The 25,437-nt window shown below is 38.5% G+C and overlaps 1 protein-coding gene across 1 annotated transcript in view; it reads left to right on the forward strand.

Annotated features, from left to right (window-relative positions):
• Positions 1 to 19,647, forward strand: part of LOC307137479 (uncharacterized protein) — an 890,992-nt gene extending 871,345 nt beyond the window's left edge. The window contains exon 2 of the mRNA XM_079835145.1: positions 16,191 to 19,647. Coding sequence (XP_079691271.1) covers positions 16,224 to 19,160 — 2,937 coding nt within the window. The 5' untranslated portion in view covers positions 16,191 to 16,223 and the 3' untranslated portion in view covers positions 19,161 to 19,647. The remainder of the gene's footprint in view (positions 1 to 16,190) is intronic.
• The last annotated feature ends 5,790 nt before the right edge of the window (positions 19,648 to 25,437 follow it).

The following is a 25,437-nucleotide window of genomic DNA, read 5'->3' on the forward strand; positions in this document are numbered from 1 at the left end:
CACTACTATATCACAACTTCTGTTTCATGCTAACTTTGGCCCTGTTTATACCTGGTATTAAGATGCGTTTTGGCCGATCGGATCACAACATTCCCGTTTACACCTGGTGTATTAAACCTTCTGTCCTGATTTCTTCGAGGGGAGGGTCTATGGGCGGGTAAATGTATGGGTTTTTTTCAGATCTTTTGATCTACTGGACAAAATAAGCTTGGGCAATTTACATATGAACGACGGAAAAACTTACGGAGAGCAGCAGCTTTCATTTCTGACAGCCGCAAGACCAGCCGAACGCTGTGAGTTTGTGTTAGAAATCAGGAATGGTGAGAGAACATTGTGCTTGGTGCGTTTTTCATCTTCAAACCAAGCTTGGGTCTCCAGCCGAAAAGTCGAAATCCCGTCTTAAAAACGTCCCATTTACGCATTAGGTCAGTAGGCGGAGAGTAGACAGGGCAGTCGTGGCCAAATGGTTAGAGAGTCTGACTTATAACCCGAAGGTTGCGGGTTCGAGACTCAGGTCCGGCAGGAATTGTCGGTGGGGGGAGTGAATAACCAGCGCTCTCCTCCACCCTCAATACCATGACTGAGGTGAGACCCTTGAGCAAGGCACCGAACCCCCAACTGCTCCGGGTGTGTGTTCACTACTGTGTGTGTGCACTTGGATAGGTTAAATGCAGAGCACAAATTCCAAGTATGGGTCACCATACTTGGCCACACGTCACTTCACTTCACTTTTGTGGCTGTTTGAATGCATTCGACCACATGAGCGTTTACACGACGAAAGCAATCCGGTCGAATGTGTTTTCGACTACCTCTGGAAATGGTCGAAAGTGGACAAGCTCAAAACGTTTACAACTGTATTTAGTATCGTCCACTTGTGATCCGATCGACCAAAACGCCTCTTAATACCAGGTGTAAACAGGGCCTTTAATGGAAAGTTTTAGGTTTAGCATTCTACTGTACTTTTCCAAGAAGAAAAGTCTAACTTTCCAAATACAATGGAACTCGACTAAAAACAAGCTATAGCTAACATCATCTAGGCTGCACAGGCTATTTATTAATATTCACTAATATCCAAACAGCTATTAAGAGATTATTTTACGCAACTATTGCACCCAGTGCCATCTTTCCAATAGCTAACAACTTCATTCTAAGTTAATGTGATACAGTTTACAAACATACAGTAGTATTCAACAGTTTAGGGTTAGTAAGACTTTATGTTTTTGAAAATGTCTCTTTTGCTCTCCAAAGCTGCATTTATTTGACTAAAACTACAATAAAAATGAAAATATTTTGAAATATTATTACAATTTATAATAACTGTTTTCTAGTTAAATATATTTTAAAATGTAATTTATTCCTGTGATGCAAAGCTGAATTTTCAGCATCATTACTTCAGTCTTCAGTGTCACATGATCCTTCAGAAATCATTCTGATATGATTATTTGCTGCTCAAGAAAAAAATTCTGATTATTATCAATGTTGGAAGCAGTTGTGCTGCTTAAAGTTTTTGTGGAAACTGTGATATATTTGTTTTTCAGAAGTTCGAAAGAACAACTTTTATTTGAAATAATCTTTTGTAATACATGCATTTACTGTAACATTTGATACATTTAATGCATCTTTCCTGAATAAAGGTATTAATTGTACTAACTGCAAACTTTTGAACTGTAGTGGAAATAGCAAATAACAATACTTTTAAAAAGAAGTGTTACCATCACGTGGTCTGGAAGCTGAACTTGAACTTTAGTTCCCAGATTTTCTAGTTAAATATGTTGTATTTTGATTGAAGGTAATTAGAGGCAAGACTGTTAAGTGTTGTGTAGGAGTAAGTGCATGAACTTTTTCTAGTTTTGATGGACGGTAAGTTTGAAGGCAGGCACGATTAATGTGAAGAGACTATTAAAAAAATCATAATTGCGCTACATACATGCTTTGTAGAAGTTAATGAATTTGTGCAATATTTTTCATGCTTATGTGTGATAAGGTAATTGTTCCTAAAATAGAAACACATGAAATATACAATAGAAAAAGTCGGCAGTGGTTTTACGCTTTGCTCACACTCCATATAATGTTATGGCAACACTCTTTATAGATCACTCAAGAGTTACTGTATGAACATATGAGGCCAGGCATCATGTGATATCAACCTCCTCCCAGCACACAGATGATTGTTGAAGATCTAGCTAAGTGTGGCTATGGCATCTGGCTAAAACAATCCTCCAGATTTACATTGAAGGAGGGACCCGTGCCATAAAGAGACCAGAATATCATAGAGACTTGAGGGCTTACTCTGTTGACTTAAAGGGATAGTTCACCCAAAAATGAAAATTCTGTCATTAATTCCTCACCCTCATGTTGTTCCAAACCCATAAGACCTTTGTTCATCTTCGGTACACAAATGAAGATATTTTTGATGAAATCCGAGAGCTATCCAAGCCCAAAGACTACATTTAATTAACACTTTCAAGGCCCAGAAAGATAGTAAAGACATTGTTAAAATAGTCCATGTGACTCCAGTGGTTCAACCTTAATTTTATGAAGCGACGACTATACTTTTTCTGCGCAAAAATAACGACTTTATTCAACAATTTCTTCTAGCTTGTGTCAGACTCTTACGCTGTTGACACAGTGTAAACAGTGCAGTGCTTCCTAGTTCTACGCCAGAACGACTCGTGTGTATGTGTTGTGGTGCTCACGTGAACAGTGTCGGCCAATGGTAACCCGGCGTTCTGGAAGCACTGCACTTTTTACACCGTGTAAAGAGTCTGACACAGACATGAAGAAATTGTTGAATAAAGTAGTTGTTTTTGGGGTTTTTTACGCACAAAAAGTATTGAAAGTCTTAATTATATTGCTGTCTGTGTGGGGTCAGAGAGCTCTCGGATTTCATTAAAAATATCTTAATTTGTGTCCCGAAGATGAACGGAGGTCTTACGGATTTGGAACGAAACGAGTGTGAATAATTAATGACAGAATTTAAATTTTTGGGTGAACTATCCCTTTAAGCAACCGCCTAGCAATGGGGGCGGCAGTGGCTCAGTGGTTCATGTAGGATGTCTAATAAACGGAAGGTTGGTGGTTCTATCCCCGGTTCCACCTGACCAAGTGTCGAGGTGTCCATGAGCAAGCTGGACAGCTGCTCCCGACGAGCTGGATGGCACCTTGCATGGCTGACACCACCGTCGGTGTACGAGAGGGTGAATGAATGGGTGAATCTGAGGCAATATGTAAATCGCTTTGGTGGCCATGGGTCAGTTGAAAGTGCTATATAAATGCAGTCCATTTACCATTTACCAAACACCCCATGGGTGGTGCCCATTCAGAACGAATTGACATCACCTTTTAAAATCCAATCCAATTCCTGAATCTAAGGTGAGTAGTAAACAGGATGCAGACTTAAAATTGTAGTTGAAGGAAATTAAGTTAAAATGTATTGAAATTTGTAATTCATTTTAAGGTCAAGACAAACTTTGAATCCTAGCTTGGCAAAACGTTGATAGGCATTACAGACAGACAGACAGACAGACAGACAGACAGAGATAGATAGATAGATAGATAGATAGATAGATAGATAGATAGATAGATAGATAGATAGATAGATAGATAGATAGATAGATAGATAGATAGATAGATAGATAGATAGATAGATAGATAGATAGATAGATAGATAGATAGATAGATAGATAGATAGATAGATAGATAGATAGATAGATAGATAGATAGATAGATAGATAGATAGATAGATAGATAGATAGATAGATAGATAATACCAGTCAGTTGAATGCATTTTGAGTGCGAGTCGGTGTGTGTGTTTGCTTGTAGTCCAGGCGGTCCAAGTCTGATGAGACTCAACACAAACTCAGTAAGGCTCCGTCACACACTCTGATCGGGTCACTGCTGTTGCCCACAGCAACGACAGGCAGAAAAACGCACCTCTAAAACCTGCACTGTCAAGCCGTCACATCTGAAAGCCGAGAGGTAGACTGACTTACAGGCCTATTCCACAGCTCAGTGCTCCAACACACACACACACAGTGTCATATGGGTGAGTGCATAGCAACACCCTGGCAACCACTTTTCGCACCTGCTCCCACATTTTCTTCAGAACTGATGGTCTTATAACCTCTTATATTAAATGTTGTTCTAATATGAAACAGATTCACATTTTTTTAAGGAAAAAGCTGCTGCATAAAATAACAAATTAATTAAATATATATCGCCACAACAAAGTACACGATGGTGCTGTGACCAACACCAGTTTGACTTAATTAAAGCAGCCTACATGCAACAGGAACATAGACACGGATTGATGGACAGTCTTAGTAACTGTAAGAAAATATAATTGTGACTAAAATAAGTAAAAGGGTAGATATTAAACATATAAATTATAATGTATTCTGAATATAAGAATGTTTTTTTTTCTTAGAAATACATCTGGAAAAAATGGGTTTTTCTTATACTCAGGTCTAGAATTTTACATGTCAATAATACACCCGCAACAATAGGTGGTGCCAAATACGCGTAAAACGAGAAAATACAGTGTGTCAGAGTGTAATGTTAGAAGATCGCAAGCACAAAAAGACGTAAAAAATGCTAACAGTCAAAGAAAAAAAGACTTAAAAACACTAAAGGCCAAAGTATACTTCACTTTTTACGTCTACGCAAGGTACGTCGTACACGCGTACTGAACACACACTGGCGGGGGTTTTTGTACGCGCAGGTTGCACATGTGCATTTTTGTTGTTGTTGCAGTATTTACACGGGTTGTAACTCATGGCGAGAGATTGCTCAAAACTGCGAAGGCGGCGAACAACTGTGTACGTGTACAAGTCAAAAGAAGTATACTTTGCAAGACTGTGCTTTCGACTGTTTGCATATGCTCGCGCACGCGTAAAAAACAAAGTATACTTTCAGAATAACAGTCGAAGAAAAGCTTACCATCTAAGAGAAAACATGAGATCCCACCAGCTCATCTCCAAAGCCACGCCTCCTCCAAAACACATGAATTAGCACAGCCAGAGTCTGCAAAGAATCACGAGAGACGGTGTTAAACTCTCATGTCTCAAAGCATGTAACATTAAAATGAACGTAAACAACTTACAGAGCTCTAGTTGGACCAACTGACTGCTGCAGATTCATTTCGCCGTTGATAGTAAATCGAGTGTGCCAAGAAATACAGTGTGTTAGAGTTTAATGTTAGAATATTGCGAGCGCAAAAAGACACTAAAAGGATAACAGTCAAAGAAAAAAAGACGCTTAAAAACGCTAACAGTCAAAAAAAAGACGGCTTACCGTCTAAGATCCGAGTGACTATCATGTTTGCGTGCCTCGCTGACGGGACCAAACTTTCCCTGTACGTGATTTTAAAACGTACACTATAAAAAATGCTGGGTTAAAAATAACCCAAGTTGGGTTGAAAATGGACTAACCCAGCAAATGGGTTGTTTCAACCCAGCGATTGGGTTAAATGTTTGCTTAAAACAACCCAATCTCTGGGTTAGTCCATTTTCAACCCAACTTGGGTTATTTTTAACCCAGCATTTTTTAGAGTGTAAGACGGTACCCAGATTTCAACTATAAGATTCCACTTCTACTGTTAATGAAATTTTGGTAGGCTACATGGTTTTCACTATGAGATGGATAGCCTACAGGTTATTTTTATGGTATGCCAAAAAGTGTTTATTTTTAAATGTGATTGTTGGTCTTTCAATAATTAAAATATGAGCAGCATCAAAATTATTTTCAAATAAAATTTTCAATAAAAAAACGTTCTCTCAAAAAATTTACATCTTGAAAAAGAGGAGGGGGGGGGGTCATCTTATAACCAGGGTTGTCTTATATTCGGTACAATACAGTATATTTGGTAAAAAAAGTTGCAAGACAAGTGTCTATATCTTTAAGCCAACAGACTTAAAGATATAGTCCATTTTGCAGACACCTGCAGGTTTACATGGCTGTCAATCACCGGCTGACCCCCAGGAGTGGCTGACAGCGGGAGAGGGGTGGGATCGATGACTTGAGCTGATACAGAGTAATTAGCTAAATCACTGGAATCAAAATGACTATTGAACGAGCGTGCATCTGTCTGACCACAGAAAGAGCATGAGAGTCTTTAAAACACCTCACACCAAGAGACAGGCTGTCAGATGCAATCGGTCAGTTAGTTTTCGTGCTTTCTGTTTGATTTGATTACTACGGAGGGAGTCAGAAGAGTAAGTTATGAACTTAAGACCTCATTCTGCTGTTGGTCTCAGGACGCCTAATGAGTCGTATGTGAATTCTGATGAATTCATCAAGCTAATCAACTCTTTACAGCTACTCTGTACTGCTTGTTTAATGTACTTCATATGTTCTGTATTTACTCCGTTTAACTTACCGTACCATGGGTGCAGCGGCGCAATGATATTACGCAGTGCCTGAGAATAGTCCCCAGCACGCTCCCGGTGCAAGCAGGTTGTCACATTGGTTATGTTGACGGAAGTTAGCCTATTTTCAGGCGCTGCATAATATTATTGCAGCGCTGCACCCATGGTACGGCAGCAAAGTTCCTTGATTATTACACAGGAATGAGAGTATAGTTCCTAGCCATATCGGCCTAGAAAATCACAACTTTTCATTTTCCGTCGGTCTTAGTACACAATGTAACTACAGAAGAGTCAAGTTTTAAATAGGAAAAATATCGAAACTCTTTGGTCATTTTTGAGCGAGATGCTAACGGTCTAATCAGATTCAATGATCTATGCTAAGCTATGCTAAAAGTGCTACTGAGATCGGCTGAATGGATTCGAAAACGGTAAAATGCAACTGTTGAACTCTAGGGGAGTTGGAAAATCAGCCTATTTTCCAAAAAAGTGGAGTATTCCTTTAAGCAAAGCATGGTCAGGTCAGTGCCTGAATAATTTTGGTCCCAAATTTTTATAAATTTTACTGGTGAAGACTTTTTGGGTATAAAGTGTCACAGTTTATTTTATTTTGCAATCTTCACTTACATAAATTAACTATAGTGTCCTGCACCAACTAGTAAAAATTATATCTGGTGTCTGAATAATTTTTGGTTTGACAGATACACAGATACAACACAGGCCTGTTAGTACTTTGTCCATCCAATTTTCTTTCAGTCCACTCCTGCAGTTAACTCAGTAGTACATAAAAATTACCCTCACCCACTGAGAGACCATGTGTAGTCAACCATTACTGTTTAACTAAAAAAAACAGGCTCCATCTCTGTACCCCCCGCGTACCCCATCTCTAAACTACATCAGTGGCGGTGAGCAAGACACACAGGCAGTAATGAAGCGCCGTGTCATGTGGAGATGTAATTACCTCACTCTCCTGCTGGGTGTGCACTTCCTGGGTGAGAGGAAAGATGAATCGCCAAAGTGGGAAAGCGCTGAACCCTCAAAAGTTTAATTCACCCAGCGCAGCGCCCCTCTCCTCCCCTCCCCTCCCCTCCCCGTCCTGCTGGCTGCTTTGGGGAGGGTAATGGTTTGGGCAGGCATTTAGCTAGCTGATAAATGATGAGTGTAGTTTTTGGTGCTCAGGATCCAGGAGATGTGTTTGTTCTGCACTCCTCTGTTTATGTGTGTGTGTGTGTGAGTATTGAGTCACAGCACATGGCAAGACACAAAAAGGGGGGAGGGAGAAGGGAACAGGGGTCAATGTACAGCAAAACAAATGAAATAAAAAATAAAAATAGGAAAAGATAAGTGAAAGCAATTTATGGGAAATAATCATACCACTTTTCCACCAAAATGGTAATGATGACAGCTAACCTCCCAAAACTGACTTTGCAATCTGTCAATAAACAAATATAGCACATAATTACATGTAATTATCATATATCAACATATTTATCATATATCAAATAATGTAATATACTATATGATATGATATCTAATATAAATAGAAAAAAAGTGGGAAAATTGTACCTTTCGATAAACCTCAAATGTACACCTTTGTACCTTATAAACCCTACATTAAGGGTCCATATTAGTATGTAAAGGAGACATATTAGCAAAGTAGATGTGTGTTAAATTTTTATATAATTGTGTATATTTTTTAAGATGTTTTTGTTAAATGAATTTTAAGCATAATATTTTAAATATAATGCTGATATTTTAAAATGTAAATATAAATTATATTTTAAACTACAAATATTCAGTTCATATAAATAATTGTAAATATCCAATATATATATATATATGTATGTATGTATGTATGTATGTATGTATGTATGTATGTATGTATGTATATATGTATATATATATATATATATATATATATATATATATATATATATATATTTATATTTATATATAAAATTTTTCAATATGCTTTTAAAATATAATGTAAAACTTATAATCAATACATTTAATTTTATATGTACCTTCTTTTCTACCCTAAATAAATAAATGTATATTTTTAATATAAAATATAAAAATAATATAAAATAATAAAAAAATATTAAAAATATAACCCTAACCTAACCCTAAAAAAAGCATACTGACCCCAAATTATATATACACAGTATATACATTTATCACAGTAAATTTTTATCATTTTTAAATTATATAAAAAAAATATATAGAATATATTATAGAATATATAAAAATGTATATACTATGTATATATAATTTGGGGTCAGTATGCTTTAAAAAAAAGAAATTAGGCCTAATACTGCATTTTAGCAGAACTGGGCAGCAAATCATCATAGAATGATTTCTGAAGGATCATGTGACAATGAAGTAATGATGATGAAAATTCAGCTTTGATCACAGGAATAAATTACATTTTAAAATTAATAACATAGCAAATGGTTATTTTAATTTGTAATATTTCACAATATAACTGTTTATTATGTACTGTTTTTACTGTTTTTTGATCAAATAATTCCAGCCTTGGTGAGCAGAAGAGACTTCTTTCAAAAACATTTTAAAATCTTACTGACGCCAAACTTTTGAACGGTAGTTTTATATATATATATATATATATATATATATATATATATATATATATATATATATATATATATATATATATATATATATATATATATATATATATATATATATATATATATATATATATATAATAAACATATTTTATGTGATATAAAGTGATATAATGTTTCATATCTATATTAAAGTTTTTCAGTGTGACTTATACTAGAAATATACTTGGTGATCACATCAGATTAAAATCAATCCACCACGTTTAAGGGCCCGGTTCAGAGTCAGAACCACTTTTGTTTGTGGCAGAAACGTACAGAATGGCTCCAGATTGAGTGCTGGCTACTGCAAAAAGTGGCAAAACAGAAAGAGAGAAAAGAAGATGGATAAAAGAGAAGTGAAGAGAGGCCAGGTGGGGGGTTATCGGGCCAGTGGGTGGAGATCAATTTCCCAACAGCCTATCAGTCAAACAGCTCTACCCTATTCTGCTGATTGCACACTTTCAGCTCAAGTCAACCGATTTCCAAGTGTGTGTGTGTGCGTGTGCCGGGCACTCATAACTACAGGTCTGGAGCGAGCGAGGATCTGTCACGATGCTTTATTTCCTGAGCTGGTTAGTGAGGACTCACGGCCAAGAAAGGGACAGTGCGAGAGAAAGAGAGAGAGGGAGCTCTCAGGTGAGGGTAACCCGGTCCGCCACTGTTCGCTCTGGGAGAGGGAGGTGGCAGAAAGCCGGTTGTGTCAATGCATTATGCATTAGAGTCTGCGCTCGACTGACAGCCCCTCTGCCGCCCTCGGCTCTAACAGGGCCGCCGCTAATCAAAGACGACACATCCGAATGTCCAGACACACACACACAGAAATTTACTAATCAAAAAGTGTATTTCCTAGAGGCTGTCTCCCAGGAGAAATCCGGCGGGGAGAAATTGGAATAATTTATTAGCTTACAAGTTTTGGTTGACAGTTAGCCCGGGGCTATTTATCTCAGTAATAGAGAACGTCTCCAATGTGGCAAAATTGACCAAATCAAACAGCTTTGATCAGAAAATGAATCTGGCAAGCTTGTCTGTCTTCACGCACCCCTCGAGAAAAGCGGGAAACAAACAAATCCCCCAAAAAAAGAGAAGGAAGACAGGGAGGGAGAGAGAGAGAGAGAGAGAGATAGAGAGACAGGGTAGAGACTATATAAAACAGATTCACACATTTTCAAAGGAAAAAAAACACATCACAGATGATAAGTAATGAGTTAAATACATTTTATGACAACAAAGAATATTACTCCATGGCGCAGTGGTGCCGTGACCCTGCTATATTTATTTCAGCCTGTCATTTAGTTTGATTTGCTCGTCAGGAGGCTATTTTTACACATAATTGGTGACTTTAATGAATGTAAAAACACTTTAGTCAGGACTACGTTTGCACGCAAGCTTTTTTGTGTTCTTTTTTTTACATACGGTTGATCACAGATCTCTCACTACGAAGTTGAAGCTTTGAAAAAACATTCATACAGCGGCTCATTTTAAAGGATGTCCATGAACCGTTCGGACAGAAAACAGCATGTGACAACCTTCAGACACGCGCCACGGGCTTCACTTGTGAGGGACGCGCGGAGCAAAGGGGAACAAATTCGGGTCGAGCACCACAACAAACCGCCATGGCAACTGCTTTTGACAACATCACACCCAGCCTCAATACACGGCAGACAGACACGCTCATTTGCGCTGGAGATTGACGGTTCAAAGGGTCTTGATTTTGACACTGAAAAGGAACAAATATTCTCACATGTTGATCTAGTTTAATTAGAGCTGCGTGCTTTGATGCATGCTTGTCAGGGACTGCTTGATGTTGCATCAAGTGAAGTTAAATGCGTCTCGCTCAAGATGACCACGCAGCATCACGCACGAGTTTGTGTAGGCCTACTGTCGAAACGCAAAGTTCAAACAACCTTCAAGCAAAGACGCTTTATCTCTGTTTGACGTTGCTCACGTGCTCCTAACATCATTTTCTTAACTCTTTCCCCACCAGCGTTTCATTAAAAAGGTGGCCAGCCACCGTCAGCGTTTTTGATCATTTTCACAAACTTCTCATGGCCCCCAGAATATTTTGTTGTATGAATATCTGAACATGCAATATAATCAAAAGAAAGAAAAGACCCTCTGCTTTTAAACAAAAATGCAATTTAATCAACATAAAAAAGCAACAAAAAAAAAACCTTTTTTGTCAAAGACTACATCCAGATGGGATTCAGAACAATGATCAAAACACAGATGGAGTAGATCAAGTCCATCAACACTAATCCTAATGCTTGCACAGTGCTAGAGCTCGTCCTGGGCCGCATTTCATTCAGTAACATTAGGTCGTTTTTGATTTATATGATTTATATGATTTATAAACTCAGCTCTTCCGTGACTACTTAACCTCATAAAATTTTTTTAAAAAAACCTTTCCTCTTTCTCCTCCTTTTTTCCCTCCCTACTCTAGCCTGTGCTACACTGAGCAATGTACACGGTCTCAGTATTTTGGGCACTTGTTGCGCTAACTCAACTCTCTTCATGACCAATCGCTTCGTGTACCCCCAAGTTGTAAGTCGCTTTTGATAAAAGCGTCTGCTAAATGCATAAATGTAAATGTAATAGCGCCCCTACAGTACAACAGTGACATTTTCATCAATGGTGGGGAAAGAGTTCAAAATCTGGAACAATAATGTCCTATGTTCCCTCTTTTAAAAAAAAGTTTCTTCAGCACTGTAAAAAATAAATCCATAAAATAACAGAAAAGGTACAGGCAGCTTATTACTCGGATATTATCCAGTATGGATATATCCATTGTCCCCTATTTCTATGGATTTTTTTTTTTTTGTTGAGTGAATGGTTTTTATCTTTAGCAATTTGATTATAATTAAACCCTTTACTTTTAACAGTATGACGCAATGCACACTTTATTATCGCTACAACACATTTCTTTATACTTACTGTATATTGTCAAATAATGTTATAAAGTTAGTTCTACCAGGGGCGTTTCTTCCTCAGTGTCTCCTCAAAAAAAAAGCTGGATAAGAAAATCGGTATTACAAAAATAAAACAATGCAAATATTACAAATTGTAACAAAAAAGTGTAAAAGACACTGTCCAATAGCAACACCCACAGGAGTTGCTGCACTGGGAGGCTTGCCTCCCCTGAGCCCATTGACTTTTAACAAAGCATGCGGTGGGTTTGGCGGGGGGTAATTGAGAGTGAATGGGGGAAAGTCATGTGAGAGGAGGCAATGCCATCCAATGATTGGATAGGATCGGTTATGATTGGATATGATTGGTTCATGCGATAAATCCCGCCTCTTTTTTTCGTGTGCGTTCTCGAATCGCCCTGAATGCAGACAATGATGCCGTTAATGCAAGACTAATGAAAATGTAAGTAAACAACTCAGCCACTTAGATATCACCGCTTTATGTCACGTCAAAATCAAACTTGAAATGTCCTGAAAACATGACGACTGTGGGAGTTTTATTGAGCGATCAGCTTGGTGAATTTAAAGATACATCTTTGTTTCTGTGACCAGTGTGTACAAGCTTGATGACGGCTGAAAATAAGTTGACTATTAAAAAGAAAAGCTGACTATATATTTCTAGTTCACAAATAATATATATTGTTTAAATTGTTACTGCGTTTAGTTATTATTTTGGAATAAATGTAAAAATGCATAAAAACACTGAAACAGGGACATACATTTACATTTGATATATACATATAAAAATGTGAGAGGACTTTGCCTCCTCATTTTAAAACACCAGCCCACACCACTGATTTCCATGTATATAATTATTAAACTAATCATCAAAGCACATAAAGCATGCACATTTTAACTCAAAAGCTATCATTATGCACACAAGATTTATTCATGTTTTTGAATAGTCTCTTGTGCTCCCCAAGGCAGCATTTATTTGATCTAAAGTACAGTAAAAACTGTAATATTGTGAAATGTTATTACAGTTTAAAATAATATATTTCTAGTTCTATTGTAATATATTTTAAAATGTAATTTATTTCTGTTATCAAAGCTGAATTTTCAGCATCATACTCCAGTCTTCAGTGTCACATGATACTTCAGAAATCATTCTAATATGATGATTTGCTGCTCAATAAACATTTATTACTATTATCAATGTTGAAAACAGTTGTGGTGCTTAATATTTTTAGTGAAAACCATGATTACATTTTTTCAGGTTTCTTTGAATAGAAAGTTCAAAGGAACAGCACTACTTTTGTAACATTATACATGTCTTTACTCTCACTTTTGGTCAAATTAATGTGTTTTACTGAATAAAAGTATAATTTCTTTTTTTTTTTTAAAGAAAGAAAAATATTACTGACTCAAACTTTTGAACAATACACATGCAGAAAAGCCATTTATGAGTGCGGTTCATTATAGGCCCCTCACGCCGCCAGCAGAGTGAAATTTTTCACCTCGTGCAGACTGCTTTTTAAACTACATTTGGACTCGTGCCGACAATTACCTCCTCAAAGTCTCTAAAGTACCAAAGCTCTGCCTAATTAGTATGCATTATCAATTAACGGCCTTAATAGGCGGCAGATTGATCACATCCCGCTGTTTCAGGGGCCGAACAGAGGCGAAAGCTGGAATGAAAATTCCCTCACTCGCTCTCACTCACAAACAGCAACAAAAACGGCCATCATTTAAAACAACTCAACAGCTGCTGTAAACATGACTGCAACACCCAATAAAGTACACCAGGAACCACTGTTATTCTAGCTTTTATTTTAGTTTCATTCATATTTTGAATTAGCTTTTATTTTTAATAGGGTAGTTAAATCGATGAATCGATTAATATATATATATATATATATATATATATATATATATACATATACACACACACATATATAAATATATATTATATATATATATATATATATATATATATACACATACATATATGTATATATATACATATATGTATATATATACATATATATACATATATATATATATATATATATATATATATATATATATATATATATATATATATATATATATATATATATATATATATATATATATATATATACATATACACACACACATATATAAATATATATTATATATATATATATATATATATATACACATATACACACACACATATATAAATATATATTATATATATATATATATATATACACATACACCCACACACATATTTTATATAAACACAAACTTTTATGTTAGATACAATTAATCGCGTACATATGTGTGTGTATGTATGTGTGTGTATATATATATATATATATATATATATATATATATATATATATATATATATATATATATATATATATATATATATATATATATATATATATATATATATATATATATATATATATATATATATATATACATATACATACACACACACATTATATAAACACAAACTTTTATGTTAAATACAAATAATCACGATAAATCATTTTTTTTGTTAATTTCAGTTTTAGTAATTTTGTTATGTGCTTTTGTCATTTAATTTGTTTGTTTTAATATTCCTATTTATGTTTATTTTTATTTCAATGTTAGTGCTTCAGCTTAAACTTTATTGCTTAAAACAATTTACTGCAACATTTCTAGTTTTCGTTCAGTTTAGTTATGTTTTTCAACTAATATTTATATTTTATTTTTTTCAGCTTTATTTCAGTTAACAGAAATGTTTGTTAACAATAATTACCATGTCAGGAACAACAACAGTAGGCCTACTACTAAAAGTATTATAATAATAATTATTATTACATTTTTTTATCCAAAATGGCTTACAATTAATAATAATTATAATAATAAAAAAGGGTAACACTTTACAATAAAGTTTCATTAGCCAACATAAGTGAATTAATTTCAATATTTACCAATACATTATTAAAATCAAAAGTTGCATTTGTTAACATTAGTTAATGCACTGTGAACTAACATGAACAAACAATGAACAGCTGTATTTATTAGCATAAACAAAGATTAACAAATGCAGTAACAAATGTATTTCTCATGGTTATTTCATGTTGGTTAATATAGCTTATGTTAACAAATGAAACCTTATTGTAAAGTGTTACCAAAAAAAACCAGCTCAAATCTGTCTAAGTGGTTTGCTGGTTTAGCTGGTCCTCCAATCTGGCCAAGCTGGTTTAGCTGGTCTGCCAGATGGTGTTTCTGCCCCGACCAGCTGAGAAGTGCTCAAAACCTCTCTTAAACCACCCAAACCGACCAGCATGTGACCACTGCTAGATCAGCAATGAATGAATGAATGAACGAACAAACGAATGAACGAATGAACAAATGTGGTCTGAAATACTTCAATGAGAGCGGTATTAAACGCACACTCAACTAAAATCGCGTTTGATCCAAAGTGCGGCCATTCATCAGCCAAATGAGACTCATGTTTCCAGCATACATTCATTTTCAAGACATTGTTTAATTGCTCTGTTTTACATAAAAGTCGCTGAGTGGAGGAAGAGTGTGATTTTCACTTACTCTCACCAAACTGTGTCCTCGTTCATCACTCGCACTCATCAGAACTCTCATGGAGAGCCGTTTCCATTAGAAGAAACAACAATATGGAGTTGCTGATGGCGTGTGGTGTTGGTGAAGATTGATTGACTGATGCATTGATGGAAACCATTCAGGGAAGATCTGAAAGCAAAAGACAATGGAAATGTGACATTAAACATCCCGAAATTAAGCATGTCTGCAGGAATACAAGAAACGGCTCTTTACTCATTCCCTTCTGAACATCATAGAAAAAAAAAATGACACTGTTACAAAACATACATGTGGCAGCATTATGCCAATGAGCCCACTATAAAGAAAATATGAATATGTTATTTTACAGTACGTGCACTTATGTGCAGAGGTGTTAAGGAACGAAATACAAATACTTCAAAACCTTACTTAATTAGAAATTTTGGGTATACTGGAGTAATTATTTTTCAGCCGACTTTTTACTTCTACTCCTTATATTTTAAAAGTAGCCTCGTCCTATTTAATTTCGGTTTGTTTTCCTTCCGGTCTGTCATTGTTAAAATACATTTTAAAAACCTATCCAGATAAATCACGCCATCCGGATAGAGTGAATTTGATTGTGGTTGGATGAGAAGTATAACCATATACCATTTCGTCACACTATTGGTTTCTACGCGATCCATCGCACCTGCACATGACACAAATCACGTAATGCTCAGAAGTACACATATATGGTTCTTTAATGAGTCAAGATGGCGCCGAGGACGGCCGCAACGTCGCAAGCTCTGCTGAAGCATTGTAGTTTTTTGTTTGTTCTGTTTATAGTTTTTGTGTTTTTTGTCTTGGATGTTGTCTGCCTTACTACGTACGACAGACAGACACTTTTGGACATTGGTTCGGCAATCGCACACCGAAAACCGGACTTTAAATTCATCAACGACGACACGCCGTTTACAAACACAGCAGCGGAACCCTTTGTCTGGGTGGCCCGGCCGCGGAGACGCGGCCGGAGAAGGGGCTGTAGAGCTGGCGTACTCGTCAGATTAAGACGCCGCGCAAACCGACCCCCGCTTCCCAGTATTTTACTGGCAAATGTTCAGTCTCTGGACAATAAACTCTGCGAGCTGAGAGCGCGGATCTCTTTCCAACGAGACACGAGGGACTGCTGCATTATCTGCCTTACAGAAACTTGGATGTCCGCTGAGATTCCAGACTCAGCCATCGAAACCACGGGGTTCTCCGTGCATCGGATGGACAGAGAAAAAGATCTCTCCGGGAAAAGCAAAGGCGGGGGTGTGTGTTTTATGATCAACCGATCCTGGTGTGATCAGAGGAACGTACACTCTATCAAGTCTTTCTGCTCTCCTGATCTGGAATTTCTCATGGTTCTGTGCCGACCATTCTGGCTACCGAGGGAATTCACCGCGGTCATCATCACAGCGGTGTATATTCCCCCACAAGCCGACACAGACCGGGCACTAAAGGAACTGTATAGGTCAGTGAGTGAGCAGGAAACCGCGCATCCTGAGGCTGCGTTTATTGTGACCGGGGACTTTAACAAAGCCAACTTCAAGCGCATCGCACCCAAATACCACCAACATGTTAGCATCAACACGCGAGGGAACCGTGTTTTAGACCACTGCTACTCCCCCTTCAAGGAGGGTTACAAGTCCCTCCCTCGCCCACCATTCGGCAAATCAGATCACGCGTCCATTCTACTTTTGCCCGCTTACAGGCAGAGACTGAAACAGGAAGCACCCGCCCTCAGAACCATCCAGTGCTGGTCAGACCAATCGGACTCTATGCTACAGGACTGTTTTGATCACGCGGACTGGGAGATGTTCCGGTCGGCCTCTGATGACGACATCGAGGTCTACGCTGATAGCGTAACGTGTTTCATCAGGAAGTGCGTAGATGACGTTGTTCCGACCAAAACAATTCGGCTGTACCCAAACCAGAAGCCGTGGATAAATGGGGATGTTCGCGCGGCACTCAATGCGCGGACCTTCACTTTTAACTCTGGTAATGCGGAGGAGCATAAACAAGCAAGTTATGCCCTCCGGAAAACAATCAAAGCAGCAAAACGCCAGTACAGGGACAAGATTGAAGGACAGTTCAACACCACCGACTCCAGAAGCATGTGGAGGGGAATTAACACCATCACAGACTATAAAGGGAACACAAACTCCACCGTGAACACCGCTGCCTCTCTCCCGGACGAGCTCAACACCTTTTATGCTCGCTTTGAGGGAAATAACACCGCCCTCGCGGAGAGAGAGCTCGCGGCTGAAGATACAGAGGTTAGTGCACTCTCCGTATCTGAAGCGGATGTAACCCGATCCTTCCGGCGGGTGAACGTCCGTAAAGCTGCGGGTCCAGACGGGATTCCCGGCCGCGTCATCAGAGCGTGCGCGCGCCAACTGGCTGGAGTTTTCACGGACATTTTTAACCTGTCCCTCTCCCTGTCTGTGGTCCCCACATGCTTCAAAACGTCCACCATTGTTCCTGTACCTAAGCAGTCAAAAACACTCTGCTTAAACGACTGGCGTCCTGTTGCTCTGACCCCCATCATCAGCAAATGCTTTGAGAGACTAGTCAGAAACCACATCTGCTCTGTTCTCCCCCCCTCACTGGACCCACTGCAGTTTGCATACCGCAAAAACCGCTCCACTGATGATGCCATTTCATCAACAATTCACACTGCTCTCTCCCACCTGGAAAAGAGGAACACATATGTGAGAATGCTGTTTGTAGACTACAGCTCAGCATTCAACACCATTGTGCCCTCCATACTTGACATTAAACTCCGGGCTCTCGGCTTAAACAGCTTATGCAGCTGGATCCTGGACTTCCTGTCAAACAGACGCCAGGTGGTCAGAATGGGCAGTAACATCTCCTCACCACTGACTCTCAACACTGGAGCCCCTCAGGGCTGTGTTCTCAGCCCACTCCTGTACTCTTTGTACACACATGACTGTGTGGCAACCCACAGCTCCAACACCATCATCAAGTTTGCTGACGATACGACGGTGGTAGGTCTCATCACTGACAATGATGAAACGGCCTACAGAGAGGAGGTGCACACTCTGACACGGTGGTGTCAGGAGCACAACCTCTCCCTCAACGTCAGCAAGACCAAGGAGCTGGTGGTCGACTTCAGGAGGAATGAGAGAGAACACCGCCCCATCACCATCGATGGAGCACCGGTGGAGAGAGTCAGCAGCTTCAAGTTCCTCGGTGTCCACATCACAGAGGAACTCTCATGGTCCGTCCACACCGAGGCCGTTGTGAAGAAGGCTCATCAGCGCCTTTTCTTCCTGCGACGGCTGAGGAGGTTTGGAATGAGCCGCCACATCCTCACACGGTTCTACACCTGCACCATAGAGAGCCTGCTGACTGGCTGCATCACCACCTGGTACGGCAACAGTACCGCCCGCAGCCGCAAAGCCCTGCAAAGGGTAGTGCGCACGGCCAGCTGCATCATCGGAGGTGAGCTTCCCTCCCTCCAGGACATTTATGTCAGGCGGTGTGTGAAGAGAGCTCAGAGGATCATCAGAGACTCTAGCCACCCGAACCATGGGCTGCTCTCACTGATGCCATCAGGCAGACGGTACCGCAGCATCAGATCACGCACCAGCCGACTCCAGAACAGCTTCTTCCCACAAACAATCAGACTCCTTAACTCTTGACCCATCAGGATCATAACACACACTGGACAGAATATCACTCAGCACAACCCACTGTAGATAAACACACATTATATACACATTTATTTATCATACAGCATCTATTGCACTTTGGATTTCAATTTTTCAATCTGTGAATAATATTTTATACTGTACATTGTATATTATTATTACTATTATAGCGTAATGTATATTGTTTAGTGTATGTTTAGTGTATATTGTTTAAAGTATATGTATATTGTAAGTATGTGTATATTGTTTAAAGCTGTGAGAACTACACTCACATTGTGTAAATTATTTATTGTTTATTGTAGAGTTTACTGTGCTGTGAGTAATTGTGGGCGCATCAGTGTAATCTGATGCTGCTTTAAATGTTGTACATGTCATGTCATGACTACCATGTTGCTCGGAACTGCACCTAAGAATTTCACCTACTGTTGCACTTGTGCATATGTAGAGTGACAAATAAAGTGATTTGATTTGATTTGATTTGATTTGATTTAATGTATTTGCACTGTACTAAAATGCATTCATTTTTAATGGGCATATATGTAGCTGATCCAGGTAGCCTAGTTCATCCAATTTTTTTTTTTAAATAACATTATAGACATTATGGCATTTAAAACAAATGTTTTTTGAGGAGGTGGGGTGATGCACTATAGGCCCCTGTGGCGCAGCCTAAGCTTTTGTCCTTAATGGCATTTATTCCCTTACATTACTTTTACTTTTAAACTTTAAGTAGTTTTGAAACCAGTACTTTTAAACTTTTACTTGAGTAAAAAGCTTGAGTTGATACTTCAACTTCTACAGAAGTCTTTTTAAACCCTAGTATCTATACTTTTAACACCTCTGCTTATGTGTACCGTGTACTGCGAATTTACCTAAGAAAGTACTAGGTAATATAAGGTAACATGGGTTAAGGTTAGATAGGTTCAGGTTTAGTACCCAGTTATTTTTACTATAATACTAAGTACAAAGTTTCTTGGCTCGTAATCATAGGGGAACATTTTTAAGTGCTATATAGCACCAATTTTGGTGCTTCAGTGGTTCTTCAGAGGTTCTTCACCGGTTCTTTGACTAAGGTGCTATAGCACCGCTACCATATACAGAACATGTTAAAATATGGTGCTATAGCACCAAAAGTGGTTCCTCTATGATTAGACGAAGAACATTTTTGATGCCATATAGAACGTTTTTTTTGAAAATTTTTCCAGACACCTTTCACACATTTTCTCACATTATCAGTTTATTCACTATCGTTTCGAAAATGGTAATAAAATATGAAAATAACTCAGAGTTAAAGGTGCACTATGTAAAAAAATGTCAGTAAAATATCCAAAAGCCACTAGGCCGGTGTTATTTATTTTGTTCAGTTGAGTACTTACAATATTCCAAATGTTTCCAACTATTTGTAAATCGTGAGAAAATTGCTTTTTTAACCAAGGAACCGGGACGTGTGAGGAAGTCGCCTGTCGATGGCGTCATATCTGCGTTCCCCTCGGTTTCTAATTTTATTCTGCAGAAACGCTTTACTCTCACTGCAGTGTGAACAAGTGTCACAGCAGCCGCTGAGCGAACGCACAGAGTAGCGTCATAACATCATTTTCAGCACACTCAGATGTATCTAATATGATAAACAGAGCTGCGTTACCTCATACTCATGACCGGAAAAGCGGAAGTGGCGCCGCCGACTGTTGCATAATAAAAGTCCCGCTGCTCGCGAGGTGTGTGTTGCGTTCATCTTATTAACAATCGCTCCTGCGGGCTTGCTCAGCTCCACAACACTCGGGCCTGCTCTGCTTCAGACTACAGTCACGTTAATAATCGCATCCATGAACATGATTTCTGCCCGAGTCATATCCCGATTCTTTTCCGCCGGCTGTGAGGTGAAGACCACGTCCCAAGATTCTGTGCTTAAACTTGGCATCATCAAACTACACCTTTGTTTTGAATAGGCGACCACTAGCGGACGGAAAAGTGCAGCTTTAAACAGTGTCAGAACAAATTCATCTTGATAATGTCAGATAACTTTGATAGAAAGGTATGTAATGATTACAATCAACCAATCAGCTGTTAAATTTAAGTACACAATTAGAGAATAACAATTTAGGTCGACCAATGACCAAGCAGTGCTTAATGTTGTTCAGTCTGTGGTGTAAAAGGTCGCATTAGTAATTAAAGAAAAGCACTAAAGTAAAACATGGTCAGGTCAGTGTCTGAATAATTTTGGTCCCATATTTGTATCAATTTTATTGGTAGTCACTGTATGAAGACTTTTTGGGAATGATGTGTCACAGTTTACTTTATTTTGCTATCCTCACTTACATAAATGAACTATAGTGTCCTGCACCCACTAGTAAAAAATGATATCTGGTGTCCTGAATAATTTTTGGTTTGACTGTACATGGGGAACAGGACTGTAAAATAAAGTGCTACCATTCATTTATAAATAAATGAATATTCTGCAAAACGTAAAGCACTTTAGAGTTGCACTTTAGCTGCAATATACCAATCATGACCAAGGGCCCTATCTTGCACCCAGCGCAATTGACTTTGTACACCGACGCATGTGTCATTCCTATTTTGCACCCGCGCAAAGCGCGCTTTTTCCTCCACAGAAGCACGTCGCTAAACCAGTGAATGAACTTGCGCTCCCTGGGCGGTTCAGCGCAAAAAAGGAGGCGTGTTCCGGCGCAAACAATCCCTGGTGCTATTTTGCTGTTCCATTAAACAATTGCGCCACTGACCAGAAAAAACCTAGTCTAAAGTCAGTGGCGCGTTGCGCGTTGTTCATTATGCTATTTTAAGGGCCCATGCTTGACCAGTATAGAGTGCACAACGCGCATATTATGCTCATGTAATCTACACAGATGCAACAGTTATTTTTGCAAATCATAAATTGTTACACTAAAACAATATTAACACATGAGATGACGGAAATCATTGTGGTGTGCCACGAAGATGTGAAAAAATAGGCATAAATCTAGCTTACAAATGATTCAGGCTAATTGTAATAATTAAGGATAAGACCTGTTTGCCCAATAGTGGCAAGACATATATGTATATAAGGACATCTGACAAATTGGTTTGTCCGTCAAGAACCAGGAAAAAAAATCGACAAAAAAACTGAAAGACTGAAAAAAAAAAAAGACTGTGAAATCACCTTTACCATAATGTACAACATTACAACTTCACTTCTCTGTCTTTCACTGCTCTTACAAGCACATCAGTCTCCTCGGCTGTGAACCGCTCCTGGCGTGCGCCTGGTAAATACGCCATAATAATAGCAATCCATAATGGAACTTGCGCACCTGCTTTTAAAGGGAATGTTGGATGACGCTCGGATTGGTTTATTCACGTTACGCCCAAACCACACCTATGAATAATGAAGCTACTTCAGACCAACCCATTTTAGATTTGCGCCAGGCGCAAGAGCCATTTATCCCGCCGGGAAAATAGCAACAGCGCCGAGACCCGCCCACAAAGTTACTTGCGCTTCGCGCTTTGACACTTGCGTTTCAGATCGTTAAAATAGGGCCCCAAGTCTTCATAACCTATTTATATTTGATTAATTTTGGACTTATTTTTCATCTACACTCTGTGGCCTACATTATGCTATGTAATATGCAGGTCAATATTGCGAGTTACTGAGATTGTCACTGGTCATTAAAATAAAGTTTGACAAACGACGCTCTTACTGCACAAATTTTCCGCAAAACAACTGATTTTGAGCAGATTTTTTTTTTTGTAATGGATATTTTAAGCTCCTTTTTACCCTATCAAAGCATCCTTTTTTTGTCAACGAGCCATACGCATAACAATATTTACAACCATTTGTTTTCCAAAGGGGCTGTTGGAAGGTGCTGGAATGTAGAAGAGCCCCGCAGGTCTACCTCCACCGCCCTGTTCGAGCTTGCAAAGTTTTAATCTGTATAAATTAATGCATTAAATTGTTTGCTTATTTGAATAAACACCGATACAAATCATTAGATGAATTACTTGGCCTGCTGATTACAACTTATGCATCAAAATGCACTTAATTTTCATTAGGAGGTATAAAATTAGATGATTATTATATTAATTAAGATGATTACAAACAATTATCCTTCCCGAGCACCCGCGGTCCTGCAAACTAGGTCAGTCTGATGATGTATTATTCCTGCACGGAGCCATTCCTCCTGGCCTTCTTTCATTTCAGCACGGAAATCCAGAATAAAGGGCAAACAAAACCATGGTCAGAAATTTCTTTGTTTCAGCCGTCGTAGGGCCACTGGTGTTGGGTTGTTTTCAAACACAAGAACAGGGTGCTGAATCCATTATAGGGCCGCAGACACGCGTCTGATGTCCGAGTAGTTCACGGCGCGTAATACACTGGGCAGAATGTGCTGAGAATTCGGGGAAACTGTGGAATTGAAGAGTCACAAATAATAAGCGTCACCGGGACAGTGACCGGGGAGAATGGCCTTCCTTTATGTCTGTCTGCGAGCGAGCAATCTAGCTCCAGAGAAAACAATAGCACCGTATAGGACTCACTGGCCATGACTTAAATGACAAAAGAGCATGCAAATTAAGTTAGGATGCAGATAAAATGCATAAACTCACCTCATACATCTCATATAGTCAGATGCCTTGCAGAAGCACGTGCGTAGAGAATCAACTGCAAGATCTAAGATAAAAGACAGCAAACATTTATAGGCCTAGTGTGTAAAAAGATCTGAGCAAAAACGTCCTGAGTTACTGTTTAATTTGCTAACTATAAAGCAATATGTCTTATTCAACCAATAAACTGAAACCATAACTGCAGACTTACTGTTATTAAGTTGTCATTAGATCATTCCTACTTTTAAGTTTATATGACTCTTAACGTTAAAAAAACAGTGCAATCTTTCAATCGCAAAGAAAGCATATCCATATAAGCAAAGATAAGTGCAACAGATTAACCCAGACAGAAAAACACACAACCCTCAATTACAGTATATAAATACAAAACTATCATTCATAAAAATATGCTTTAGTATTACTACACTACGATGACAAATAAAGTCAGAAAAAAAGCAAAACAATAATAGTTCGTGCTGCAATGCATGCTGGGAGCTCACAAACCTTTAACAAAACAGCAACATTGGTCCTTTTAAAAGTATTTGTACAGATTTACTCTTTCAGTCAAGCTAGAACACATTTTGTTATTCTAAAAACGTGTTTTACATAGAAAGTCAATCATATTTCTTATTCAGTGACTTTACAACGCTGTTATTGATGCATGCATATCTTTTTTTACAGCGAAGTTACAACCGTTGCATTGTAGTATGGTATTTTGGCAGAGGCTAAGCTTACCATGGTACATTTTTTATAGTGACAGGTTTTAACTTGAGCCCTCTCTGATGTTTCCTAAAGCAAGATCACAAAACCCACTGCAAACCCCACACCTATGCGCGCGCTCGAGCCTGTAGCTGCATTTCAAGCCTGTTCTTTGGCACGCTGATGTATATTTCATTGTCCACGGCTTAATTTTGATTTATCGTCCGTCCATAAATTAGAAAAATATGTTTTAGAATTCCATCTTGCGGAAAAGCTGCGCGTGATGCCGGGGGATTGGACGATATTTAAGATGTCAGAGATACATATTGGATTAGCGCGCTTTGTTCGCGCGCCATAGCAGGTGTTTAATCACGGCTGATGCGCGCGCTGAAATGCGTTAGGACAGGAACGGGAGCCGCGTTCCCCGGGACTGCGATAAATCACAGCCGAAAGCAACTAACAATCCCCCTCCCCACCTACCCTAACACACACACACACACACACACACACACACACACACACACACACACACACACACACACGCACCCCTATCTTCCAAAAAAGCATAAAGCCAATCCTAAAGGCGCGCGTGCACGTCACAGAGGGCAGCAGTCACATAAACGCATTAAATCTCGAACTGTTAATCGGTCTGTAAAGCGTTTAAACTTTTTTTTTACACCATATTTGTTTTATACTTTAAACCGAGTGAGTGCGAGTTATTAAATACCTCAAGGGTCAACTTTTCAAGAGAATGTCTGTCAGTTTTTTCCTTTGAGAGTCGTCACGCGCAACCGGGTTTGGCGCCCTTAGCATCCAAACGTTAAATACTTAAAATATATTTTTTGTAATTTTTGCGATTAGGCCTACTGAAATATTTGCATTGTAGCCTATATGGACTTAGCTATATGATAATCTAGTACAATATTAATTTAACCATTACTAAAACAACTTATACAGATATTTCCACAAATAGGCCTATATT

The sequence above is a fragment of the Gobio gobio genome, assembly GCF_949357685.1.
Source record: "Gobio gobio genome assembly, chromosome: 14".
Classification (NCBI taxonomy): Eukaryota; Metazoa; Chordata; class Actinopteri; order Cypriniformes; family Gobionidae; genus Gobio; species Gobio gobio.